This window comes from Heptranchias perlo, chromosome 10 (genome assembly GCF_035084215.1).
Source record: "Heptranchias perlo isolate sHepPer1 chromosome 10, sHepPer1.hap1, whole genome shotgun sequence".
NCBI classification, from domain to species: domain Eukaryota; kingdom Metazoa; phylum Chordata; class Chondrichthyes; order Hexanchiformes; family Hexanchidae; genus Heptranchias; species Heptranchias perlo.
The window spans coordinates 52,526,119-52,552,827 of record NC_090334.1 but is presented as its reverse complement, the minus strand read 5'-3'; the positions used below and the strand labels follow the sequence as shown (position 1 = coordinate 52,552,827).

The window sequence follows — 26,709 nt, the reverse complement described above, 5'->3', positions numbered from 1 at the left end:
TTCATTTTTTAAATGAAATTTGAAATGAGTAAACCTCTTTTAAATGGTTCAGCAGGCTCTGGCTGAATTAAAGGACAGAAAGCTAAGATGACAGCATGGCCCAAGGTCTATATTACAACATGATACTCACTGGATCACTCATTATAGCAGCTGTAGGCAGGACCTGTATGGAAGCAAGGTTGAAATCAGAGCTCGTACTACACATGGGGATTAATGACCATTCAGCAGCCAACCAGATGATGATTTTTACATTAATCTATCCATAAATAGACTATTTCAAACAATGTGAGTTTTTATGCTTCTCAAAGGGAGAGATCTGACATTGAAAAATAGAACATTTTTCACTTTTGGCACCCAGCACCAGCATCAAACATTCTCGGCCAGGTATGGCACAGCCGGATGTAAAATTCTATTTACTCTCCTTACATGAATTGTTTATTATTGGCGTGCCTTGACCAAGCTCCCTCATCTTTCGGAGCAGGCTGGAGGGGCTGAATGGCCTACTCCTGTTCCTATGTACTGATTGCATGGTTTTACCTTTCACCATCCCCTGGCTCCCTGGGTTTCACTGCTCTTGGTCTATAGGTTTTACTCCCACCACCCCTCACTCCTCTGCTGGAATACTGGATCTGCTGGTGTGCACGACTAATCACTGATGCCACTACTCACCCCACTGGACCCCTGGATCAGCCTCCAATAACTCATGATTGACTCTGCATGGCTCCTCGGCTCTCCATTTTCCACTGGACAACCTCTACCTTACTGATACTCTACCCCTTAAACAGTTCCTCGACTTGCTCACTCTCCACAACTGTCTCCGAACGTGGACATTATTTTGTCGATGCTCCAAGCAAACTCCATCCTATCTACAAATCAACTTCAGTCCACCACAGGATCTCAGGTTTTAACTTTTGACCCTCTATATTGCCTGCTCCTTGTCCTCTGTTTATATTCAGAACATGTCTCCAGATCTTTGCCATGCCTATGTAACCTGAACTCCTTCTGTGTCCATTCACGTGCGTATTTTGGCTACTGCTCTGGAACTGTGCCCACTACTTCTATCTCCCTTATTTTTCCTCTTATCTTGACCCCTCTTGGGCACTTCCCTCCTATCTCCTCCCCTTCCTCTCACCCTGGTCATGCCACCTTTCATTTCTCCCCTCTTGGAATCTTTGCCTCCCCTTCCCTACCCCAACCCATCACTACTTCTCCGCCTTTCTACTCTCCTGCCGCCGTCCCAGACTTGATTCCATCTTGAATATACCTACAGCTTCCCTCTCTGCCTCTCCTGGTGTTCTCCAAAGCGCCCATCAAGGCATGTCGCTGCCTCCTTAGGAGCAGTAACCCCAACTGCTCCATCCTCCATTCTTGCCGACCTTCCCGCCCAGTGCACCTGCTGGGGGCAACTCTTGGCAATCTCCTTCCTGTCCAGTTCACCCTACCCATCACTGGCCCCTTTGACTCCACCAGTGGAGAGTCCCTGCTTTTCCCTCCGGAATGTCTGCTCACTTGCGAACAGGGCCTTTGCTATCCACGACCTTATTGTGGATGATTGAATTGACATCACCGCTTTCAAGAAACTTGGCTCATGGGTGGCGATGCCGTGCCCCTTTCTGAAACCTCCCCACCTGGCTATACTTTCTAGCACCTGCCTCATCCAAACCATGGTGGCGGTGTGACCCTTATCACCAAATCACACTTTGGACTCTACCCCATGCCTCTGTACCTTCTTCCCATTTGAGCACCTCACCTTGTTTCACCTCTCTCACCCCTCTTTTAAAATCTTCATTCTTTACCAATCACCAAGCTCCAGCCTGAGTTTCTCACCAACGTATCCTCGCTCCTTTCCTCCTTCAGGCTCTGCACTGATTGACTCCTCATCCTCAGTGATTTCAATCTCCACCTCAACTCAGCTGACCTTCACTCCTCTGATTTCATTGCCTTAGTGTCCTCCCTTAACTGCTCCCTCCATATGAACTCTCCTACAAATATTCACAGCCACCCCCTCAAATCTGTCATCTAACATGGTCTCTTTACCCCCATTGTCTCAATCTCACACAAGGCCATCTCTGATCACTTCCTTGTATCCCTCACCAATTTCAAACCCTTCATTGTCTAGCCTTTGGCCTTCCATTCGCCACAGTACTTCTGCATCTGTCGATCTTCTCAACTATTTTGTACTGATTAAGTCTCTGGAGTGCGACATGAACATGTAACCTTCTGACTCAGGTGAGAGTCTTACCACTGAGCCAAGGCTGACATCTCAAACTGCGAGTCTGACATCCAGTCATGGATGAGCTCCAACTTCTTCCAGTTAAATATTGGGAAGACCAACACCATCGCCTTCGGCTGCCACCACAAACTCCATGCCCTCACCACCAATTCCATCCCCCTTCCCGGCAAATGCCCCAGGCTGCACCAGACTGTTTTCAACCTTGGCGTCCGATTTAACCCCAACCCCGTATCTTCCTTCATCACAAAGACCACCTACTTTCTCCTATATCATCGCCCGTCTCTGCACTCGCCTCAGTCCATCTCCTCCTAAAACCAGACACAAAGAGCCTGCAAAGGGATATAGACAGGTTAAGTGAGTGGGCAAGAAGGTGGCAGGTGGAGTATAATGTGGGAAAATGTGAGGTTATTCATTTTGGAAGGAAGAATAGAAAAGCAGAATATTTTTTAAAATGGTGAGCAACTATTAAATGTTGCTCTTCAGTGGGATTTGGGTGTCCTTGTACATAAAACACAGAAAGTTAACATGCAGGTACACCAAGCAATTAGGAAGGCAAATGGTCTGTTGGCCTTTATTTCAAGGGGGCTGGAGTACGAGAGGAAGGCAGTCTTGATGCAATTGTACAGGGCGTTGGTGAGACCACACCTGGAGTACTATGTACAGTTTTGGTCTCCTTACCTAAGGAAGGATATACTTGCCTTAGAGGTGGTGCAACCAAGATTCATTAGATTGATTCCTGGGATGAGAGGGTTTTCCTATGAGAGATTGAGTAGAATGGGCCTCTCTTCTCTGGAGTTTAGAAGAATGAGAGGTGATCTCATTGAAACATATAAGATTCTGAGAGGGTTTGACAGGGTAGATGCAGAGAGGCTGTTTCCCCTGGCTGGAGAGTCTCGAACTAGGAGGCATAGTCTCAGGATAAGTGGTCGGCCTTTAAGACATAAGAACATAAGAAATAGGAGCAGGAGTAGGCCAATCGGCCCCTCGAGCCTGCTCCGCCATTCAATAAGATCACGGCTGATCTGATCCCAACCACAAATCTAAAGAACACAAGAAGTAGGAGCAGGACCCGGCCACTCAGCCCCTGGGCCCGCTCCGCCACCCACAGGGCATTGACCGATCCGAGCTCAGCTTCATGTCCAATTTCCTGCCCGCTCCCCATAACCCCTAATTCCCTTTACTTCTAGGAAACTGTCGATTTCTGTTTTATATTTATTTAATGATGTAGCTTCCACAGCTTCCTGGGGCAGCAAATTCCACAGACCTACCACCCTCTGAGTGAAGAAGTTTCTCCTCATCTCAGTTTTGAAGGAGCAGCCCCTTATTCTAAGATTATGCCCCCTAGTTCTAGTTTCACCCATCTTTGGGAACACCCTTACTGCATCCACCTGATCAAGCCCCTTCACAATCTTATATGTTTCAATAAGATCGCCTCTCATTCTTCTGAACTCCAATGAGTAGAGTCCCAATCTACTCAACCTCTCCTCATATGTCCGTCCGCCCCCTCATCCCTGTAAATTCTGGCAGTGGTGGGATTCGAGCCCACGCCCCCGCAGAAACTGGAGCCTTAATCCAGCGAATTAGACCGCTCGGCCACGCTACCAGATTAGGAGAAATTTCTTCACTCAGGGTTGTGAATCTTTGCAATTCTCTACCCCAGAGGGCTGTGGATGCTCAGTCATTGATTATGTTCAAGGCTGAGATCGATAGATTTTTGGACTCTAGGGGAATCAAGGGAAATGGGGATCGGGCGGGAAAGTGGAGTTGAGGTCGAAGATCAGCCATGATCTTATTGAATGGCAGAGCAGGCTCGAGGGGCCGTATGGCCTACTCCTTCTCCTATTTCTTATGTTTATATGTTCTTGACCCTGATCCATACCTTCGTCACCTCCAGACTCAACTATTCCAATGCCCTCTTGGCTAGCCTCCCATCCTTCATGTTCTGTAAATTTCAGCTCATCCAAAACTCTGCTGCCTGTATCCTATCCTGCACCAAGTCCCGCTCACCCACTGTCCCTGTTATTGCTGACCTACATTGCTGCGGTCCCCCAATGCCTCAACTTTAAAATTCTCATCCTGGTGTTTAAATCCAATCCTGGTCTCATCCCTCCCTTGCTTTGTACCTCCTCCAGCCCTACAACTCTTCTAGAATTCTACATTCCTCAAATTCTGGCCTCTTGTGCATCCCTCTCTCCCTTTGTTCCATCATTGGTGCCTTCACTAGGCCCTACATGGTGGAATTCCCTCCCTAAACCTCTCTGTTTCTCCACCTCTCTCTCCTCCTTAACATCCTTCTTAGAATGCACATTTTTGACCAAGCTTTTAGTTACCTGCTAATATTTCCTTCTTTGGCTCGGTGTCAATTTTTTGTCTGGCTATTGCTTCTATGCAGTGACTTGGAGTGTTTTACTACATTAAAGGTGTTCTATAAATGCAAGTTAATGTTGTTGTTTTGGAGTGAAAGAGCGAGTTGTGCAGAATATGGGTAGTACTGTGTACTTATGCGCATTAGGAACTGAGTTGAGTTTGTCAAATTCATTTCAGATAGCATCTTTACAGCTAGTAGAGAGAAGAGTCTTTGCTTCTAATAGGCTGACATAAATTGTCCATAATACAGCACCAATTAACACTGAGCTGCACAGTGTCACTGACAGGTCTGGCGTGGGAACTGAAAATGTTACACCTGTGCAATAATAATGTTTTTCTGAGGCTGGGACTAACTAGATGACTCGTTACTCTGCCATAAATCTCTGCTGATGATGTTAAACAGTGTTGTAAATGTGCTATTCTCCAGGCCTTGTGTCTCTCACCATAGTAAGAGTGAATAATCACTGAAAGGGGAAAATAACATATTCCACATAACAAATAAATATGTTAAAATATCACCACACTGGACCATGCCCTATATCAGTGAGCTGACCCCCTCCCACAATACCGTACATTAAAACAATTACAATGATAATCAATTTGAACTGTTGTCCATTCGAATTGAAAAGAATTTAACTACCTTTTATTTGATCTGTTTAGTACATACCTCTTGATGGGGAATTCATCCTCAGCCATGATGCTGGATTTGCTGCTAGTGATGGTCAGAGTGAACCAGGATGTGAAAGAGGTATACTGTCATTTAGTGACTCATGTTTTGCTTAAAAATAGAAGCAGTCAACCTTCCACAAGTCTGCATTAATGCTAATACCAATACAAACCCTATTCCCAATATAAACACACTTTCATTCCCGAGTATCGGACGACATCTTTAATGTGTTTCAATTTTAAAGCTGTTCAAGAGCAGAGCTAATTATTGCATACAGGCAGCCATACTGCTGTCAGCAGAAGAAAATAAAATGCCAAACTGAGATTATTATTAAAATCATTGTGTTTTAGGAAAAGAAAACTCATATTTAGCATGTTAAAGCTTTTAAAGTTATGTCCATATCATTAACTAAAAATAACATATATCTAACCCTACACTACAGGTCTCTAGAAAAGATAATTTTGCCTTTTAGTTATTTATCCCTGCTCTAGGACCCAGGACTCCCCTGACTTATGCTTCCAGTTCCAGATCACCTCTTCCTGACAATTTTGGATCAATGTTCTCTCTTTCACTCTGGCCTCCTGAACTCAACATTCAGCCCTAATCACTTTTTAATTGGTGATTACACTGTGCATTAATCAGCATCTTTCAGATTGCATGCTCTCAGTGCACACAGCCTTCATTCCTCTTACAGTGTAATGGGTTCAATCACTACACCTTGATCTCCTCCACACCCTTCAACGGGGAAATAAAAGTCTTGTTTCTTATAATTCTTCAAAGACACAGTTCCGTCATATCTTTAGTAAGTCCAACCAACAGCTATTATCTCTTAAATAAAAACAGAATAAAAATGCTAATGATGCACAGTGGATCTTTCAGCACCGGAAAAGAGAAAATATAGGTTAAACATTTTCTTTTTTCTTTCCCGTAAAATGGTAATACACCTCTCTACATGCTAGTCCTCCTCTCTGCATCCTGACAGCTTTGAAAGCAAGATTACAGCTTGAATGCTTTCTTTCCCAAAACCTCAAAAATGTGCAGCTTCTTACTTCCTTCAGGTCTTTCTTTCCTCCATGACTTTCAGTCTTGACTCGTGTTCCAAGTTTATCTTTTGGACCTGATTCAAATCTGTCACAGATCCTTTCTCTGATGCTTATGAGGGTCTCACGCTAAATGCATTTTCAATCAAATCCCAGGACAGCCCACTGGCACAAACTACCCATAATTCACCACTGCTCACAACCAAATTGTTTCTCGAAGCTACAAAGTCTGCTGGTGTGCGAAATGGGACCGTCCAACACTGATGTAGGCGTGAATATGATTCTGGAATTCCAGTTAAGGCACATTGTGGAGGTTGTCTAGTAATTTTTTTATGGATGTGACCCATGCTATATGTAAGATGGTTTATTATTGACACTGGATTCACAAAGCAGGAAATATTTAATTTCCCAGCATTAATTGCACTCACCAAAATGAGCACAACAAATGACCCCACACAGAAAAAATAGAACAATTAATACTGAGATATTAATTCTGAAGTCCTGAAATTACATGCTACATTATTTCAACTGCAGGTGAGGATATCACTTTCAAAGACCCTGATCAGTATAAGTGGTATAATCCCATTTATTGGCACACAGCTTTATCAATGAGTGACCTGGAAAATGAGAAGTACCTGTTTACTGTGGATGAAGAAAGGGTCCCCTGCCAATATGATGATGTAATTTTCCGACCTGGATCATCTTTTCGTGTGGACTTGGACAGCGATGTACAAAATATTCATGTTAAAACCATTTCTATAATGAATAGGGTGAGTTTTCCATTTGTTCAAATGCTAACTGGGAACCTTGATTCAATACATTGAACCATAGCCCTGCAGCTGCATTTCCCAATTTAAAATATGAAGTCCATGCTTTGTGAAAAGGTACCTAGACAAAATGACAAATAGCCTTGTGTTTAATTCACAGGATTTTATTGTAATTATACAAAGCTCTTACAATACTACTTGTACTGGACCCAGTCACTAGCCTATAGCAGGCCTTTATGCACTGGCCGAATTAATATTCAGTTAATTATGCACCAGATGTATGCTACAGTACATTGCTACCTTAACTCCTTTGTTCGCTAACTATATTACAGAAAATTTCAAACAGTTTTTATTAATCGCACATTTGCTGGTGTGAATGCTGTGCGCAGGCTGGTGTGAAGACTATTTTGCAGACTGGTGTAAACGCAGTGTGTGCTGCTGAGCATTCTGTAGCATTATTTTTTTAAAGCCTTGTGAGTAAAGTTGAGATCCTACTTTCATCACCTTAAGAAAGGAAAAGGACCATTTGGTCTGTGAAACTTGAAGACTGAGAAGGTACAGTTTTCTCTGCCAATGGCCTTCCCTTCATTTATTTCATCTCCTGTGGGAAATGCACTAGTGTCAATCATTTGTAAATATTTCAAGAAAAAAACCTCTATCAGACTTCTGACTGACACTTAAAAGCAATTGGTCTAATTTGCAGGATATTTGCGCAACATTAAATTATACATAACTGAGCACTTTCATTCTATAAATGGCATTAATATCCTGTTAAAACAGCATCGAGCCAATCTGCTCCTTAGGGTAAAGTAAAAACAAAAAAAATGCAAATTCTGGAAATCTGAAATAAAAACAGGGATTGCTGGAACAGTACAGCAGGTCACGCCACACCTGCAAAGAGAAAAGGCAGTTTAGTGTTTCAGTTCTGAATTCTTCTGATGAAGGGTAAGGGAGAGTGAAGGTTTCCTGAATCATATGTTCCAGGAGGTGGCCACCCTGCAGCCACAGAGAGCTCAGGACAGCAAGTGGGTGATCATCCGAAAGGGTAGGAAGAGGCAGACAGTGCAGGAATCTTCTGGGTGTGTGGTACTCTCAAACCAGTATTTAACATTGAATACCAGTGAGGGTGACGACACCTCAAAGGAGTGCAGTCCTGAGCATGGCACACGGGGACGTAATGAAGTATAGAAATGCAGGGGATTCGATAGTCAGGGGACAGACAAGCATTTCTATGACCGCTGACATAAGTCCCACATGGTGTCTGGCCTCCCTGGTGCCAGGGTAAAGGACATTATGGAGGGGTTGCAGAACATTCTGCGGGGGGAAGGGGAACAGCCAGAAGTTGTGGTCCTTGTGGGTACCAATGACATAGGAAAGAAAAGGGATCCGGCCCCGCAGTCAGAGTTTCAGGAACTAGGGAGGAAGTTAAAAAGCAGGACCTCAAAGGTAGTAAGTAATCTCTGGATTACTCCCAGTGCCACGCACTAGTGAGTACAGAAATAGGAAGATAAGGCAGGTTAATGCATGGCTAGAGACATGGTGCAGGAGGTGGGGGGCTTCAGATTCTTGGGGCATTGGGACCAGTTCTGGGGCAGGAGGGACCTGTTCAAGACTGACGGGTTGCACCTCAACAGAGCTGGGACCGATGTCCTCCTGGGGAGGTTCACTATTGCCATGGGGGAGAATTTAAACTAATATGGCAGGGAGATGGGCACCAGGATGTAGCATTAGAAAGGAGGAACAAAGTGCACAAAGGATTGGGAGGGACAGATAGCACTAGAGTAAGAAATAGTACAGTATTAGGTGGGATCAGACTAAGAGAGAATACAAAAAGGTCTAAGACTGGTTTAGAGTGCAAGGGTGTAAACGCACAAAGTGTGGTAAATAAGGTTGGTGAGAGGCAGGCGCAAATAGCCACATGGGAATATGATGCAATGGCGATAACGGAGAGCTGGCTCAAAAAAGGGGAGGATTGGGTACTAAATATTCCTGGATACAAGGTTTCAGGAAAGATAGGTATATAAATAGTAAATGGGCAGTAAGAGGAGGGACCAAAAAGGAGATCTACGCATGGAGGCAGAGGGCATGGCTGAGGTACTAAATGAGTACTTTGCATCTGTCTTTACCAAGGAAGAAGAAGCTGCCAAAGTTAAATTAACAGAGGAGGTAGTTGAGATACTGGGTGGGCTAAAAATTGATAGAGGAGGTACTAGAAAGGCTGGCTGTACTTAAAGTAGATAAATCACTTGGTCTGGGTGGGATGCATCCTAAGTTGCTGAGGGAAGTAATGGTGGAAATTGTAAAGGTGCTGGCCATAATCGTCCAATAATCCTTAGATATGGGGGTGGTGTCAGAGGACTGGAGAATTGCAAATGTTACACCCTTGTTCAAAAAATGGTGTAAGGATAAACCCGGCAACTACAGGCCAGTCAGTTTAACCACGGTGGTGGGGAACCTTTAGAAACGGTAATCCGGGACAAAATTAATAGTCACTTGGACAAGTGTGAATTAATAAAGGAAAGCCAGCTCGGATTTGTTAAAAACAAATCGTGTTTGACTAACATGATTGAGTTTTTTGATGAGGTAACAGAGAGGGTTGATGTGTTTATGAACTTTCAAAAGGTGTTTGATAAAGTGCCACATAATAGGATTATCAGCAATATTGAAGCCCATGGAATAAAAGGGGCAGTGGCAGCATGGATACCAAATTAACTAAGTGACAGGAAACTAAGAGTAATGGTGAACGGTTGTTTTTCAGACTGGAGGAAGGTACACAGTGGTGTTCCCCAGGGGCACAGAGTACAAAAGCAAGGAAGTTATGTTGAACCTTTATAAAACACTGGTCTGGCCACAGCTGGAGTAGAATGTCCAATTCTGGGCATCGCATTTTAGGAAGGATGTGAAGGCCTTAGAGGGGGTGCAGAAAAGATTTACTGGAATAGTTCCAGAGATGAGGGACTTCAGTTATGTGGAAGACTGGAGAAGTTGGGATTGTTCTCCTTGGAGCAGAGAATGTTAAGAGGAGATTTGATAGAAATGTTCAAAATCATGAAGGGTTTAGATAAAGTAAATAAAGAGAAACTGTTCCCATTGGCGGAAGGGTCGAGAACCAGAGGACACAGATTTAAGGTGATTGGCAAAAGAACCAAAAGCATCATGAGGATAAACTTTTTTACGCAGGGGGTAATTATGATCTGGAATGTATTGCCTGAAAGGGTGGTGGATGCAGATTCAATCATGGCTTTCAAAAAAGAATTAGATAAATATGGGAAAAAACTTGCTGAGCTATGGGGAAAGAGTGGAGGAATGGGACTAACTGGATTGCTCTTACAAAGAGCCTGCATAGTCCCAAAGGGCCGAATGGCTTCCTTCTGTGCTGTAACCATCCTATGATTCTATTCTATGGGTACTCACCTGAAACATCATAACCTACCTTTTTAGTTCAGGCCCTTTTTTCAGAGGTGAATGGATGGAGTTTTCATTTGCTACTGATCCAGTTGCCTTAACAAACCCCAATTTTCTAAAATGTCTCAAATATAACAGTTTATGATTGTGTGAACTTGAAGAAACTGTCTTTTTCTTCTAGCTCAGCATAGGCGCATTTTAAAATTGGTCTCATTGAAATCTTTCCAAATGCTGTAGTTTTAATTTCTATGCAGTTCATTTAGTAATTCAGTTAAAACATTGCACCGAGAATTTTACAGACCAATAACAGTAGCAGGTAATTTCTTTATACAAAATTATCTTGCAAAGTACTTCAAATATTATGATCATATTGGCAAAGCCAGTGTGCAGTCTTTATTGTTGATATTTTTTAGATATAACCTCTTTGTATCCCAACACTTTAAAAAGACTATGGGGTACAAATTGGACTTTGTTACGCTGATGAAGGGTACTGCGCCCCAAAGATGTCTGGGAAAATGTCCAACCCAAAATTGGGTCAGGCCATTTTTCAGGGGTCTGGTCCGGCCACCTAAAATAGGCCTGTTTTAGGATCCCTCTGGGAAATTGGCATTGGGTTTTCTGGACATGGATGTGGCATTGCCAGCGGCTGCCACTGAAAAAGCAAGTAGTTATATTTTTTCAGCTCCACAACACTCCTGCCAGCCACAATTGGCCCCTGTCCTGCTGTCCTCCCCACCCCTCCTGGGATTTACTGGCGAGGCAAGCCATTTGGCGCTTGAAAACTGGCCTAAATGAATTACTAGGCCTACAGCTCTTGCAGGGCTTGAATCAATACATAATGATGACAATATGTAATGTGTCTAACTATTGTCTTTTGTTCAGTTAAATTACATGAGGTTAAATATTTTGTTTTACTTGATAGAAATTTGCTAGCAGTGAAGAGTTTGGACAGTACAAGCAGTCAAACATTGGAAAATTGCAGTTCCATGGAAATGGCTCAATCACTGTGACGAATACCAAGTGTGAAGATGAATCTGGCTGCGAATGTGGTAACTCTGATGTAAGAAGAAAATTCATCAAATTACTGTGTTAACCGCAAATTAAAGTATACATTTTCGAGACTTCCATGGAAAAAGTTGTGATTTAGATACCATCAATGCATAAGCTTTTTTAGGGTCAGGTGGAGACTAAGCTGCTCTGGATAATAAGCTTAATACGTAACCTTTTCACTTCCATATATTTGTTGCCAATAGAGTAAAAAAATATTTTTTAAACAGCTGGCTCACATTGTTAGCTTTCACTCAAATATTTATGTCATTCTGATTGCCAAAGCTCACTCCCATAAGTGAGCCATCACTCCCTATGAACCAGAGTGTGACGTGTATGCTCTGGTTAACTGTCAGCTTGTCTCAGCTTCATAACTCTCTTGCCTCTGATTTAAACTCCACTACAGACTTGAGCTAATAATCTAGGCTGACACTCCAGTGGAGTGCTGCAATGTTGGAAGTGCTGTCATATGAAACATTAAACAGATGCCCAGTCTGCCTGCTGTTGTGAATGTAAAAGCTTTCATAGTGCTACTCGCACAGCTGGCACAACCAGCACCATCAAATATGAATTATCTGGTCATTCATTCGTGTGCTGTTTGTGGGGCTTTGCTGTGTGCAAGTTGGCTGCTACACTTACCTGCACAACAACGGCAACTGAACTTTAACAGTAATTGGTTGTAAAGCACTTTGGGACATCCTGAGGATATATTATAAAGGCAAATTCTTTCTTCTTTATGTAATGTTACTGCTTATTATAACAGCTTTCTGCAATTGATATAAGACCTTTTGTGTTCCCCTTGTCTTTGGATAGCAGACGAATGAACACACCATTGGACCATGTGTCTTAAGCTACAAACTACAACTCAGATTTATTACAAGTAAAGGTTGAACAGCAGCATAAAGTCAATACAGCACATGTCATTTGGTTGCAGTATTTCCCACATCGGAACAGGAGTAAGCCATTCAGCCACTCGAGCCTATTCCGTCATTCAATAAGATCATGGCTGATCTGTATCCTAACGCCATGCAACTGCCTAGGTTCCATATCCCTTAATACCCTCGGCTAGCAAAAATCTATCAATCTCAGATTTAAAATTATTAATTGAGCTGGCATCTACTGCTTTTTGTGGGAGAGAGTTCCACACTTCTACCACCCTTTATGTGAAGAAGTATTTCTTAACTTCTCTCCTGAATGGCCTAGCTCTGACTTTAAGGTTATGTCCCCTTGTCCTCGACTCCCCCACCAGCAAAAAAAGTTTTTCTCTATCCTATCAATTTCTTTCACAATCCTAAAACCCTCAATCAATTCACCCCTTAACCTTCTATAGTCCAGGGAATACAAGCCTAGTTTATGTAATCTCTCCTCATAATCTCACCCTTGGAGCCCTGGTAACATTCTGGCGAATCTGCGCTGCACTCCTTCCAAGACCAATATATCCTTTCTAAGGTGCGGTGCCTAGAACTGTACACAGTGCTCCAGATGTGGTCTAACCAGGGCTTTGTATGGCTGCAGCAAAACTTCCTCTCCTTTATATTCTAGCCCTCTAGTTATAAAGGCTAACATTCCATTAGTCTTTTTGATTATTTTTTGTACCTGACTACTACATTTTTGTGATCTGTGTACATGGACCCCTAAATCTTTTTGGACCTCCACTGTTCCTAGCTTTTTACCATTGAAAAAATACTTGGATCTGTCATTTTTTGCTCCAAAATGGATGTCCTCACACTTATCTGCGTTGAAATCCATCTGCCACAGTTTTGCCCACTCACTTAATCTATCAATGTCTCTTTGTAATTTTATGCTCCCGTCTACACTGCTTTCTATGCCACTAATCTTTGTGTCATCGGCAAACTTGGATATACCTCTTTGAATACAAAAATAACAAAAGGTGTAACATTTTGCTAATTCTCTTAATAATAAAAAACCTGGATCATGAGATTTCATATCATCACAGAGTCTCTATGTGCCACCTCCACCTAGGCTGCAATACAGTGGTATGAGGAAAACTGAAGAACTGGGAAAAGCTGTCCCATTTATCCTTCAGAATCAGTAGCTTTCCTAACTGTCCATCAAGTAGACTTCAAAGAAACCATCCCTTCTCCTCAGAAACCTGTCTCCAGTGACCCAAGGGGACAAGCTGGCAATCAACCAGATTCAATAGAGAGATACCTATATAGCTAGTTAACGGGAAGTGGTTGTCATGAGATCAGTACTGCTTGCTTTGCACGTAAAACATGTTAACATGTCAAGGCCAATTAGTTTCATGGCAATCGTATTTGGGTGTGTTGACCTGGTTTGCCACACAATGCAAATTCTAGTCACACCTATAGAATGTGGATTCTACCTCACCCAGAGACTCCTTTCTAAGGTGCGGTGCCCAGAACTATACACAGTACTCCAGATGTGGTCTAACCAGGCCTTTATATAGCTGTAGCAAAACTTAATCCCCTTTATATTCTAGCCGTCTAGTTATAAAGGTTAACATTCCATTAGCCTTTTTGATTATTTTTTCTAAGGTGTAACACAAATTTAAAGCAATCAATCACTATTTCATATAGATATTAACAAAATATAAAGGAAAAGCAAAAAAACAGAAAATGCTGCAAACACTCAGAACACAGCATCTGTGGAGAGAACAGAGGAGTTGAATATTCAAAGTTTTGACAAAGGGTCCACACCTGACAAGTCAACTCCTCCGTTCTCGCCAACGGCAACAGGATGGAACAAAGTCAATCCACTCTGGACTGCTAGTGAGAAGTGGCAATCGGAGAATGGATGTTAGATTCAGCTTACTTAGTACACAGGAGGAATATGGCTAATTTACACAGGATAGAGCAATGAATCACTTGGTTTACATCTAATTCTCCATTTAATTAGTTTCAAGTGGAGGAGAAGGGTGCTGCGGACCTGAAAGGTGTATAGGGAGCATCTGGATGGGTGTAAGGAGAAAGAAATAGACAAGGTAGGCTGTTTTAAAAAGGACAGAGCATCTACCAACAATGCAGTGGGAATAAATGGTATCCACAGCCTATTAAATCATTGAACACGCTCTACTGCTATAACTCGTGTTTTCATTTGTAGAACCACGGAAGGATTTGTTCTAATTTGCAACAAAAAGCAGGAATCCATTGTCCAGAGCTTGTTTGTACAAACTCCTTGAAGCCTCAAGGACACTGCTGTGAGATATGTGGTGAGTGTTGCTAATGCTAATTTACATTTAAATTCAATTTGGATCCACTTCAATTTTATAGATTCCTAACACCCAGTTTATTTACTTTTAACTGTTTCATGTGAATTTCGTGTTAATTAAGGTATTAAGAAAATGGAACATTCTCCATTTCCAGCACCCAGCACTCCCCAGTCAGGTATAGGACGGTTAAATGCAGAGTTACATTGGATTACATCAAAATACAGCACAGAAACAGACCACTCGGCCCAACTGGTCTATGCCGGCGATTATGCTCCTCACAAGCCTCCTCCCTCCCTACTTCATCTAACCCTATCAGGATATCCTTCTATTCCTTTCTCCTCCATGTGCTTATCTAGCTTCCTCTTAAATGCATCTATGCTATTTATCTCAACTACTCTTTGTGGTAGCAGGTCCCACATTCTTACCACTCTTTGGGTAAAGAAGTTTCTCCTGAATTCCCTATTGGATTTATTAGTGACTATCTTATATTGATGACCTCTAGTTTTGGACTCCCCCACAAGTGGAAACATTTTCTCTACATCTACCCCATCAAACCTTAACATTATCTTAAAGACCTCCACCAGGTCACCCCTCAACCTTATCTTTTCTAGAGAAAAGAGCCCTGACCTGTTGAACCTTTCCTGATAAAGATATCCTCTTAGATCTGGTATCATCCTTGTGAATTTTTTTTGCACCCTCTCCAATGCCTCTATATCCTTTCTATTATATGGAGACCAGAATAAAGCTCCCTCTACTCTGCCCAATTATTATGCCTCAGCATGAACCTTAGAAAAGCAGTCCATAGTGCACTAATGTGAGAGCTTTTTATTTCCCACACCAGCCATCATGTGCCTGTCTGAGTGGGATCACAAGTTTAGTACCAAATTAGGAGCAGTTTATATCACAGTGAGCAATTGGATTGGACCTGAAATCAGTAAAAAAAAAATTGATGTCTGTTTGTCATTATAAATTCTTGAATTATGTATCTTCAATCAGCACCAACAAAATCTAGAACCCCTCCCCCCAGCAGGATTTGTATTTGTACTGATTTTGAAAAATACCGATGGCAACGTGAATTCACATTCTCACCTGACATTTCTTCCTGTACTACCATATTCAACTTGAACTACCTCCCACATTCAATGAGTAGCACCCATACTCAAAGAAAGGTTCATTTTAGAAAAGAAAAAAAGTCTAAGCATATACATATTTTCAGCATCTGATGTGCATGTCTACAAAGTGCATGACTAGATATGTAAATAGAGCATCAAGTCAGCATGTCCGGTAATAAAGCCTGAATTATGGTCCTGTATCCAAAATAAACAAGAATGAATGAACTTGCATTTATATAGTGTCTTTCACAATCTCAAGACATCCCACAGCTTCACAGCCAACTTTTGAAGTTGTAATGTTGGGGACTGCAGCAGTCAATTTGCGCACAGCAAGGTTCCACAAACAGCAATGAGGTAAATGATCAAATAATTTGTTTTAGTCATGTTGGTTGAGGGATAAATGTTGGCCAGGGCAAGAGAATCTCCTGCTCTTCTTTGAATAGTGCCATGGGATTTTTTACACCCACCTGAGAGGGTAGACAGAACATCAGTTTGATGTCTCATCCAAACAATGGCATCTCCAACAGTACAGCAATGAGCTGTCAGCCTAGATTATGTGCTCAAATCCTAGAGAAGGGCTTGAACCCATAATCTTTTGATTCAGAGGTGAGGTGCTACTACTGAACCAAGGCTGACACTGACCTTATTCAATAATTTCTACAATACTGTGTTGCAACACAATACTTGTACACATAAAACTCAAGTAGCCTCACAAATCTCTAAGGATGCATTTACACTACAGCTGCAGTGCCGATGTGAATCAGTTTTGCTTCACATTAATGCTGCAGTTCCTATGTAAATACTGCCTGAATCTGGGGCCACAGCCAGACTTGACCCCTCTGGAAGGAAACATAGAAAATAGGAGCAGGAGTAGGCCATTCAGCCCTTCGAGCCTGCTCCGCCATTCAATATCTCAACACCATATTCCCGCTCTTTCCCCATACTCCTTGATGCCTTTTGTGTCTAGAAGTCTATCTAGCTCCTTCTTAAATATATTCAGTGACTTGGCCTCCACAGCCTTCTGTGGTAGAGAATTCCACAGGTTTACCACCCTCTAAGTGAAGAAATTGCTCCTCATCTCAGTCCTAAATGTCCTACCCCGTATCCTGAGACTGTGACCCCTCGACCCCTGACTCCAGAGACTCGCTCCCCTTCACTCTGGAGTCAGACGGGGGCCTGACACCCGATTTACAATGCACAAGTGTAGTGTTGGTGTGAAGCTGAAACTACTTCACGATGATGCAAAACTTGTAGTGTAAATGCACCAGGAAATACTCCCAAAGTGAGTCTCAATAGGAATTTCCTGTTGCACAGATAACAAATGGAGTTCCACCTTTCTCTGGTCCTCAGTTCAGTGGGCCTGCCCTCCCAGGGCACTGGCGAGCATGGATCAGAGAACTGGGAGAGGAGAGAACAACAAATAAAAGCCAAGAGTCAGGTACGTTAATACCAGTGCCTGTAAACGAGGTGAAAAACTTTGGATTATATAGAAAGATCACCTCAGTCAGACAGTGAAAAGGCTTGCGAAAAACAAAAAATAACAATACCGTTCACCTAATGAAATATCCCAAGGCTCTTTTCAGGAGTGGTGGTGGGCACTGAGCAGTAAGAAGAACTTGAGTGAAGCAGTCAAAAGCACAGTTAAAGAGATAAGTTATGAGGGGGTGGGAGAGAGGTAGTGAGGCAGAGGAGTTTAGGGAGAGAATTCCAGAGTGCGGGAGGGGGTGGTGGTTAATGGCTTTGCCATGGATGGTGGAACCTGATTGAGGGATGGAGTGGGGCACGGAACCTGCAGTAGACCAGAATCGGAAAGTAGCAGGGGCTGGCTGAGACATGCAACTGCTGAAGACTACAGAGGTGGAGCAAAGTCATAGAGAGACCTGAAGTCAAGAAGAAAGGTTTTCAAAACATTGAACTTTTAGTACATTCTTCAGATTGAAGCACAATAAGGAGCTGGTGAGAAGCAAACCAAAACTACGTTATACTTGTGCGGAAGCAGGTTAATTATCGCATCATGGCAGCCAAGCCATTGTGTACCTCATGCTTGCAAGATACATTATAAAATCACTGATAAAAGACTAATTACATGACATTGTTATATAATAGGTAATATTATTGCATTATTGTACAGCAGCAAATTTTTCAAAAGGCTGGAACGATAAAAATTTATTGCTGTCACATTGAATTCCAGGTGCCATTATTTATTTAGAATATGGCCCAGAATTTGATCTGGAATCATACAGGGCCCAACTCATCTACTCGTTCCTTGGCTTGGTATGTTGTTTCCAAATCTCTCAGTATTTCATTTCATCTTTACAAAAAAAAAAAACTAGCTGAGTAACAACAGCCAAATATTTTTCAACTTTTGTTTTCCTGTCTGTCTTTCTTTCTTTCAACCTTCTGCAGTAGTAGTAAGAACAAGGATTCATATACCAATGCTTATTGCTATTACAGTGTTGTGTTTTATAGTCTTCAATCAGTCACTATTCACTAAGTTCCAAGGGTGCAATTTCCCTGTAGGTGGTCAGTGAAGCTGAACTCTTAACATCAAATAGTTTCTTCCTATTCCATGCAGTTTTCTCCCTTCCTTTCCTGAGGCACCATTCCCCAGGCACTGGCAGTATTACCTGAGTGGCTTTCTTCAGGTGTAAGCCTAGGTGGTGGGTTTCTTTGACCATGGGAGAAATTACAGCCAAGCCTGATTCTATCCTCACTCAATGATCACTTTTTGATGAGCAAAACTGCATAACAAGCAGGAGCAGAAATCATGGCTGATTTTCCCCCTCTCTAGTCCAGAGGCACTCAGATTAATTGCAGTGCTCCTACCACTGCTTCAGTTGCGATCAGCTAATGCAATACAGACCAGGAATCAAACCTGGATCTCCTTTATCCTTGTAGGTCAATACCACGTTACGCAGTGTATTTAGCCACTAGGGAGCTATAATGATGTATAGTTTGACCACTATGGTACTCCAAGGTTCCACCCTAATGACCATCTATAAAGTTATATTGCTGTACTTTCTTCTGGAACTGATACCTATCTTGTATATAGACTGAGAACTTTGAAGCCTGGCTGGATGACCTCTTTCCTGGTTTCTAATGTTTAGCCTGTGAATTACTGGTAGAAAGCAGTGCCGTAAATATTGTAAACTTCCAAATGGTAATTAAACTGCTAATAGCCTCTGGAACCACTTCAAACCAGATGACGTCTTTAGTATACACTAAAACAAATTAATATTTTAAAATTACCATAAATAGGAAGAAAATAAACAAAAGAATGACTGTTATAATTCTTTGTAATACTCTATATATGTCTAGAGTTCCAATGAAAGCCAGAACTGTAGAGGGAGAATGGATTTGTAGCCCATCGAATGCTTTCCTGGTTTTCGGAATGGGAGTGGAAATGAGTTTGTTTTGACTGATGCCTGGTGACTAGCTCTGTGCCTTCCTGTGCAATGTCTGCAGCCTTTATTTCTACAGTTGTATAATTATATTACTTACTGAATAGTTTAATGTTTGTCTGTTATTCATCGTAGTTGAAAGTTTCTTTTCACTTTATCAGGAGAACTATAAAGGTGTCCAGATGTCTGTAACAAAAGTTTACAAAAAGCAATCTTCCAAGCAAACCATCCCAATTGATGCAGTTCCCCATATTCAGATCATGCTAATCGATAATGAGACCGAGTCAGCAGCAGGAACACTTGCAGCTGCACTGGCACATGAAATTATGGAGGATATCACCTCCCAAGGTAACTATACATTTGCTTAAGTTTCAACCCCAGAGGCACGATGATTTGTGAGTTTGAGCAAGGTTTGAGCTCATAATATAAACTGGTACTCCAAGGCAATACTGGAAGGTTTGTTGTGTTGTTTGTGATCTGGACTGGATATTTGCGTCTTTCATCCTTTCTCTCTGAAGACAGACGGAGCAAACGCTCAGTGAGAAAAGGCTTGATATAAATCAATAAGCTGCTTTATTTCACAGTAGGGTGAACAAAGAGAATAGTAGCAATGATCAGACTTACTTTATTCAAACAGTACAAATTATTTTTAAATAAATAATGCAACAATAAGGAACACACTACGCCACCCCACATCAGTGGGTCATCTTGACTTAAAGACAACGGGGAAGATTTTTCCTCCTTGCAGTTTTTGGACAGCCACCCCGCAGAGCACACTTGCCAGCTGGCCGCTGGCGCGACAAAGGCCCGGTCCAATGTGAGGGCCGTGTCTCATTAACATAGGGATGGCGGGCTGAAGGTGGAAAACGAGCGCCCTGGGGCAGCCCATTGGCTCCGGACCGCCCCAATACCAGATGGCTTGGCCAGCCTCTGGGCCCAGAGAAAGGTTGACGGGGGTCCATACTTGGGAGGGGAAGGGGATCCAGTGCGGCAGCAGCCCAGATTATTTGTGTGGAGTCCAGAGGAGCACTGCTGCTGTTCCTAGCCCCACAAAAATAAATAGGTACTTACTTTTGGGCTCCTCTTCAGCTGGACTGCCAGCTGATATTGGGCAGAGTGTGCACAGTGCATGCCAGTTGAACCCTAAAATGTCATTGAGTCCCATTGACATCATAGAACCCTGATCTAAATATTGGCAAAATGGCAGTGGTCATAGCAACAGCGGGAATGGGGTGATAAGTTCTACCCGTTGCCCATTTCCACTGGGTGAGAAACCTTAAAATGTCCCCCGATGACTTCTAACTATCCTTCAGCATTTCCAGCCTCCTTGCCTTAATGGAAGTCCTCATAGTTTTCTTTTTCAACAAAACCTGGCTGCCTTCACAGCCGTCTGGATTCAAAAAGCCTTCCTGCCAGCCTGTTTCCCAGTCTCTGTCATATCTGCAACTGGTCACAGCCAGGAAAGAGATCAAAGACTTTCCAATACAATGGGTGTGAGGCGGTTTTTGATTGCTAAGCCAATCTAACAAATTGCTTATTATTTACAATCTATGAGGAAATAACATTAACATAGCTCATTAGTTTTGTAACTACCTATTATCCCACCTCTTTTTTTAACCTGTCTGAATGCTCTATGCCTTTAAGAATCTGACATTAAAAGTAATGTTTTCCCCCCAAATGCTTTCTGTGGAAAAATGATCGTAGAATCCCAAAATGTGATGGAGTAAATTAGATCTCATAGCATAAGCCCAAAGGGTTTAATCTTTTAATAAACTTGCATTTATCGTTTGTTCAACACTTTTAGTGAAATTAGTAGCTATTAAAAAAGGATCATTGCAGTTAGAGCAAAATGATGCTCTGAACTAATGACCTTCAAAGAGTCTGTGTCTGTTGTCTTTAATACAGGTGACATATTTGGAATCACGAATGCTGAACTCAAGAAAAGCACAGACAGTGAAGGACAGGAGGGCGAGAACATCACTGCTGGAAAGATTGCTGGGATTGTGACTGGTGTTCTCATTACTGCCCTGTTAATTGGAAGCTTGATAATCATCTTCACTTCAGGAAGAATTAGGTAAAAATAAATTCTTATCGAATAGAAGAAGTTTACAAAAGTTTACAGTTTGAATCTAGGAACAAAATATTCTGGTCTCACACTCAGCACACTTTTTACAAATGATTAAAAGAATTGTGATTAAATATTACCATCCTTGTGTTTTGTTCTGCCCGTTTCAGTTGATTTAAAAAAAAGTTATATTTATTTAAACAGTGAGATGGCATCACGGTGGAATGGGGCGGGCATTGGTATTAGATTACTTAGCTTGAGTGCCTGAGTATGATGGAGCTGAATTAGTACACATCAATGATGCTTGCTGGGTCCTGACTTTGTCGCTATCTAGACATGAAAATTCAGCTCGTGCACCTCTTGCAAGTCAACTCCTGTCGAGATGTGTCCATCACTCACTGTTAACTGATGACAACTCATCTCCAATTCTCCCTCTGCCATTGGACAGTTTAATGGTGCCACAATGCACTGTGCTAACAATGCTAGCCCTCAGAGCCCCTGGCCCCAATAAACAACAGATATGGAAACAATAAAATAAAAGGATCTTAATCCTAATCAGAATTCTTCACAACCACTGTATTTTTAGAAGGATGCTTATTAGTAATGATTTGCTTTGGGACGAGACACTGTTTCTGCCCCAGTGCTTCTGTTGTAGGTAATGATATTTAATTTGGAGGCAGTGCATAAAAAGAGCTTTTTGTGTTTGCATCAAAGAGTGAATCTGCTCCTGTTGTTAAAAGTACTCTTTGGTGCAGCCTTCATAGTTTAAATGATGCTCACTATTTACAACATCCACAATTTACACACATTCTTGAAGCAGTATTTTAAAAATATTAGATTTATGTTAAATGGAGGAGAGAAGAGTTTTGAAAAGCTGCCAGAAAAGTAACTCATACTTATAAACTAAATCATTACATAGGAATGTTTCAATCCGATGGCCAGTCAGTGGGGGGGTTAGGATGAAATGGTTTCTACCACAATGTTATTCCATATCAGTTGTTTAGCGATTTGCTTAATTCTACTCCACAACCCTTAACTTGCAAGGTTTAGAAGCTCAGTATCACAGATGGGGAATTGTTCTTCCATTATTATCTCATTTGTGGTAGATTGCAGACTTTTGCTAGCTCTTGTAAGAATTTTCTTTTCCATGAGGACACAGTGGTAGCTGCTTTTATATTACAGGTCGGGTCTCGGGAGACCAAACTAAGTGCACCTTTCTCATGATTGCATCTGAATACAGCAGCTGGTTTCTTGCTGTGATATGTTTGGCCAACGAGCAAGCACTAAGTACAGTCATGACATCACCACAATGAATCTCTGCTGCTACCCCCGCCACCCAATCTATGCACTATTGTTATAACATCATTATAGGGATTGTATGGCCAACAGAGCGTTGCATTTACTAAGCTCAGAAAGATCAGATGCAGTCAGGAAACCCCAATAAAAAAAAAACAAATCTTCATGGTAGCCAGTATTAAAAAATCCAACATGTTTAGCTTGTGACTATGAGCAGTTTCCAATGACCCATGGGTTGGGAACTGGCAGCACAAGAACAGTTTACAGCAGCTTGTGTTTTTAAGAAATGATTAACAATCTCTTCTTATGAATTCTTCAACAGAGTCAAGATTCCATCAGCTTTCATCAATTTCAAAAATTATTGTAACTTTGACGCTGGAGAAGTCATTGATCGAGGATTCAGCAATCCTACGTTTGATTCACCAGTAAATCTGTCACCAGTAAGTCATTAAAATCTGCTCCTTTCCCTTTACAAACCAATAAATAATGAAGAGTATTTGAATGATGCCAAACACATTACCAAGTGAGCACTTAAGGGTAGCTGTTTGTGCATTTTCAGGTAGTGTCTTCATATATATTTGTTTCAAGCTACTTTTTAAAATAGCCAATTTCCTCAGAATCCCACACATTTTTTCCCCTCTTTGAATCACCACAACCTCAACTTTAACTCGGAGCAAGTGGCAAGCGTGAGTGTCGAGCCGAAATATGAAGTTATCTCCTTCAATTAGTGGGTGGTGACATAGTTCAGAGTTCTAGGCGTTTCATAGGCTACTTTTTAAGGAATATAGACTTTGTGTATTAGAGAGTTCAATCTAAAAATAAGATGTTTCAATAAAGACTACTTTCTGCCATCAATAAAGATCTATTAGAGCCCATATGACTTCCTGGAGGTAGAGGAGATGGGAAATATATATTGTATGGTTAGAAGCAAGCTTTCTTGAACCAGGGATAGTGATTCTCAGTGAAATTTGTAAAATCAGACTAGAATTTTTTAAGGTTGAAATGCTATTTCCACTAAGTAGTGGAAGCATGGAGTTGTCACATACACGTAATTCCCACAGACAGATATGGACTATTCTATTGTATCCAGTTTGATGTTGCAGTTTGATGCTTAATGAATAAGATTATAGCTGCCACTTCACATTGCAGACATTAAAATATTTTTCCTTTTTCTAGTACATCCAAGACATGGTTAGCTTCTGTACCAGAATCCAATTATTGTGATCACTATGTTACAAAAGATTACCCCATGTGAATTTTGAAAATTGGAAAACATGTTGCAAATATTGCCCCGCCCAGCCCCTCTGCTGCAGACTCTAGCACAGTGCAACATCAGGAGAGCCACGCAGTCTGGGCTGAGGACAATTCCCACTGCCGTGTGATTAACTTGCACTGCAATTAGATAACTTGGATGATGTTGGTTTTTCATTTTGCTAACGTAGAATGACACAAGCACAGCATTATCAGAGGTTTTGAAATTTTCTGAACTGAGGCAAGCGGAAGGCAACCCCAGGACTCAAACCTGTAACATGATCAAGAGTGCAATCTGTAACCATCTGAGGTATATTTTACAGCACTGTCACAAACAGACTCATCAAAACTCAACCCGGAATCAGATAACAATAGGCAACACGATTGCATTGTATGTATCTTGATCTAGACAAACCTCTTCCTTTTTTGCAGGATTCTTACGGCCTTTACTCTGGCGAAAATCCAATAAGCATGATCACAATTCAATCTGGGACCAATTTTGTTCATCCACTCTTTGATGAGCACGATTTCGGCGAGAAAGATTGTTAAAACTTTGTGTATTTTAATATTCTAAAAAAGGTTTAACTTGCAGGAAATCATCTGCCTGTTCATAGACCAATCACATGATGAGAGTTTGCTTGTTAACTACTATTTTTCTGTGCTTATTAATTTCATTTTCAAGCCTGTCTGGATGAGTTTTCTCGGGTAGCAGTGAGCACTTTTGGGACATTTACTGGTTTATAAAGGTTTTTTCTTTTCAATGTGTTTTTAATATGTGATAACATGTGCTTTCGCCTTTCAATTTGCAGACATTAGTTCAGTTGAGCAGATGAACCTAGCTGTCTGTTAGGAATACCAACTGGTCATTGCCAAGAAAAACTTGTGAATCCAGTGTCTTGTTTCCTTTCTGCCTGATGTTAAATATTCTTTCCCAGTCTTACTAATGTGCTTAATTAGATTTTAGACAGAATTAAGGAAAAATAATTAGAGAACAAAAGAAAACATCAAGGGAGAGATCAGTGGCAAAAAAAAATAAACTGAGTAAAACATTAACCTGAAAAAGGGTGAAAGACAAACAGTAAAAGAGATGAAAGAAAATGTTTGACAGGTAACTGAGCCGACAGAAACTGGGTTAATGCTTCATTTATCCTACAATCGCTATGGTGAATCCACCTAGCTTGAACCTGGATTATCAGGAGTGAATGCCAGCTCCCAGGGTTTAATTCTTATGCTGGTCAGACTCAGTTCATGTTCAGCTTCTGGTATGATTAAATTGCCAGCCTAACAGATAGACTGACTTCTCCTTTCCACAGAGAAGGGCAGGGGATTAGCATCAGACATTTTTAACTACTGCGTACCTGTTATGTCTTGATCCAGGCCGACTCTGAGGCTAAGAAATGAAAGTTTTACTTTGAACCATGAACAGACAACTTAGCTTTACCTTAATTATATTTGGTGCAATGCTAGTGTAAATTTTATCAAATGTAGATAACTACATGGCATATAGAGCATTGAGACAGGTAAGCAGATAAGAGATCATAAACAAATACCAGTACTCAGACATTGACCAAAGGACAGAGATCTACACAGATAGACAGGTGATTACCTTATGACTTTCTTTTTAATGTCTGTCTTTTATGTGTATTGTAAACACATGTAATGTCTCTCACCATGCTTCATTTTTAAAAAAAAGCAATCTCCTCGCTCCCCTCCCTCATTCCAACAGACAGAGCGCTAAAGGAAATTAAATAAACTATAACATCCATCATTGCATGGCTCCTGCATTAAACACTGTGTTATCAGTCTATTGAAGTGATACCTAGAGTGGCAAGTGAGTCCTATCCTGTTTAGATACTTTTCAATATCAACTTTACTTTAAAGCAAAATCCTCCTCATATTTTGAAGTGTTCTTATTTTGAAATGTTACGGTTAACATAGAAACCTTAAATAGTTTCACCACCAGGGGGCGTAGTGCACCACAGCAGCAGCAAACCCCTGACATTATTTCTGGATTTATTTTTCACGCCATGAATTATGGAAAGAATGATATGCCTGGTACAGATGATGTGATTAATCAGCTTGTGCTATGTATTTCTACTGTGAAACTTGGCACAGAATTTTAGATTGTATAAAAATGTTTTTGTTTGAGCCAAAATTCTTTGTCAGGTTTTATAGCACAGGTAGCATAATATACAGGGGAATTTGAGTATACCTATTGACTTGGACATTAATGAGATGAAGTTTGTAGACAGGTTCAAAGGCCTCAGGATGGACCAGACAATGGTTGCTCCATATTGCTGATAAGACATTGTGAACTGCTCCTCAGTTTCCGGTTTAGCCTGAGAACTACAGATCTGATCTCCAGTGGCTTTCAGTATTAAAAGATTTTTAAATGTTAAAAGAGCAGGCTGCATTATTTTTTTTTTTAAAAGCACTTACCTATCCTTATTCCTCCTACATACAAATATAAAAGTTTAAAAAAATGCCAAACACAGCTCATTAGCAGATCCTCACCTGGAATCTGCGGAGGTTCTCTGATGGAACTCCTGGACAAATGGCTTAATCAACTAAGATAGCTGCTTACCCCATTTCTCCAGCGTTTCTACTGGTTTCCTACCGAGGTTACTGTGGGATATTGGGAGAACCCTGCAGATATTCTCCCCACTGACTTTTACACCCACCTACGTGACTGAGCCTATTGCAATCTCCCTCTGGCCTTGTAACGTCCATATCCATAAATTCGTAGATTTTGCTTTGTCGAATGCACAGAGAAATCGTTACCCCACCCATCCTCCATGCTCAAGTTGGATCTCTGTCATAATTACTGTGCAAATATTTTATCTCCGATCTGTGCATCACTCTTAA

General features: G+C 41.4%; 1 protein-coding gene across 1 annotated transcript in view; it reads left to right on the top strand.

The window, feature by feature from the left end:
* Positions 1–25,865, top strand: part of amn (amnion associated transmembrane protein) — a 33,264-nt gene extending 7,399 nt beyond the window's left edge. The window contains exons 4-12 of the mRNA XM_067991770.1: positions 5,261–5,348; positions 6,842–7,077; positions 11,402–11,539; positions 14,611–14,719; positions 18,023–18,105; positions 19,394–19,580; positions 21,138–21,306; positions 22,916–23,033; positions 24,277–25,865. Of these exons, the coding sequence (XP_067847871.1) occupies positions 5,261–5,348; positions 6,842–7,077; positions 11,402–11,539; positions 14,611–14,719; positions 18,023–18,105; positions 19,394–19,580; positions 21,138–21,306; positions 22,916–23,033; positions 24,277–24,393 (1,245 nt within the window). The 3' untranslated portion in view covers positions 24,394–25,865. The remainder of the gene's footprint in view (positions 1–5,260; positions 5,349–6,841; positions 7,078–11,401; positions 11,540–14,610; positions 14,720–18,022; positions 18,106–19,393; positions 19,581–21,137; positions 21,307–22,915; positions 23,034–24,276) is intronic.
* The last annotated feature ends 844 nt before the right edge of the window (positions 25,866–26,709 follow it).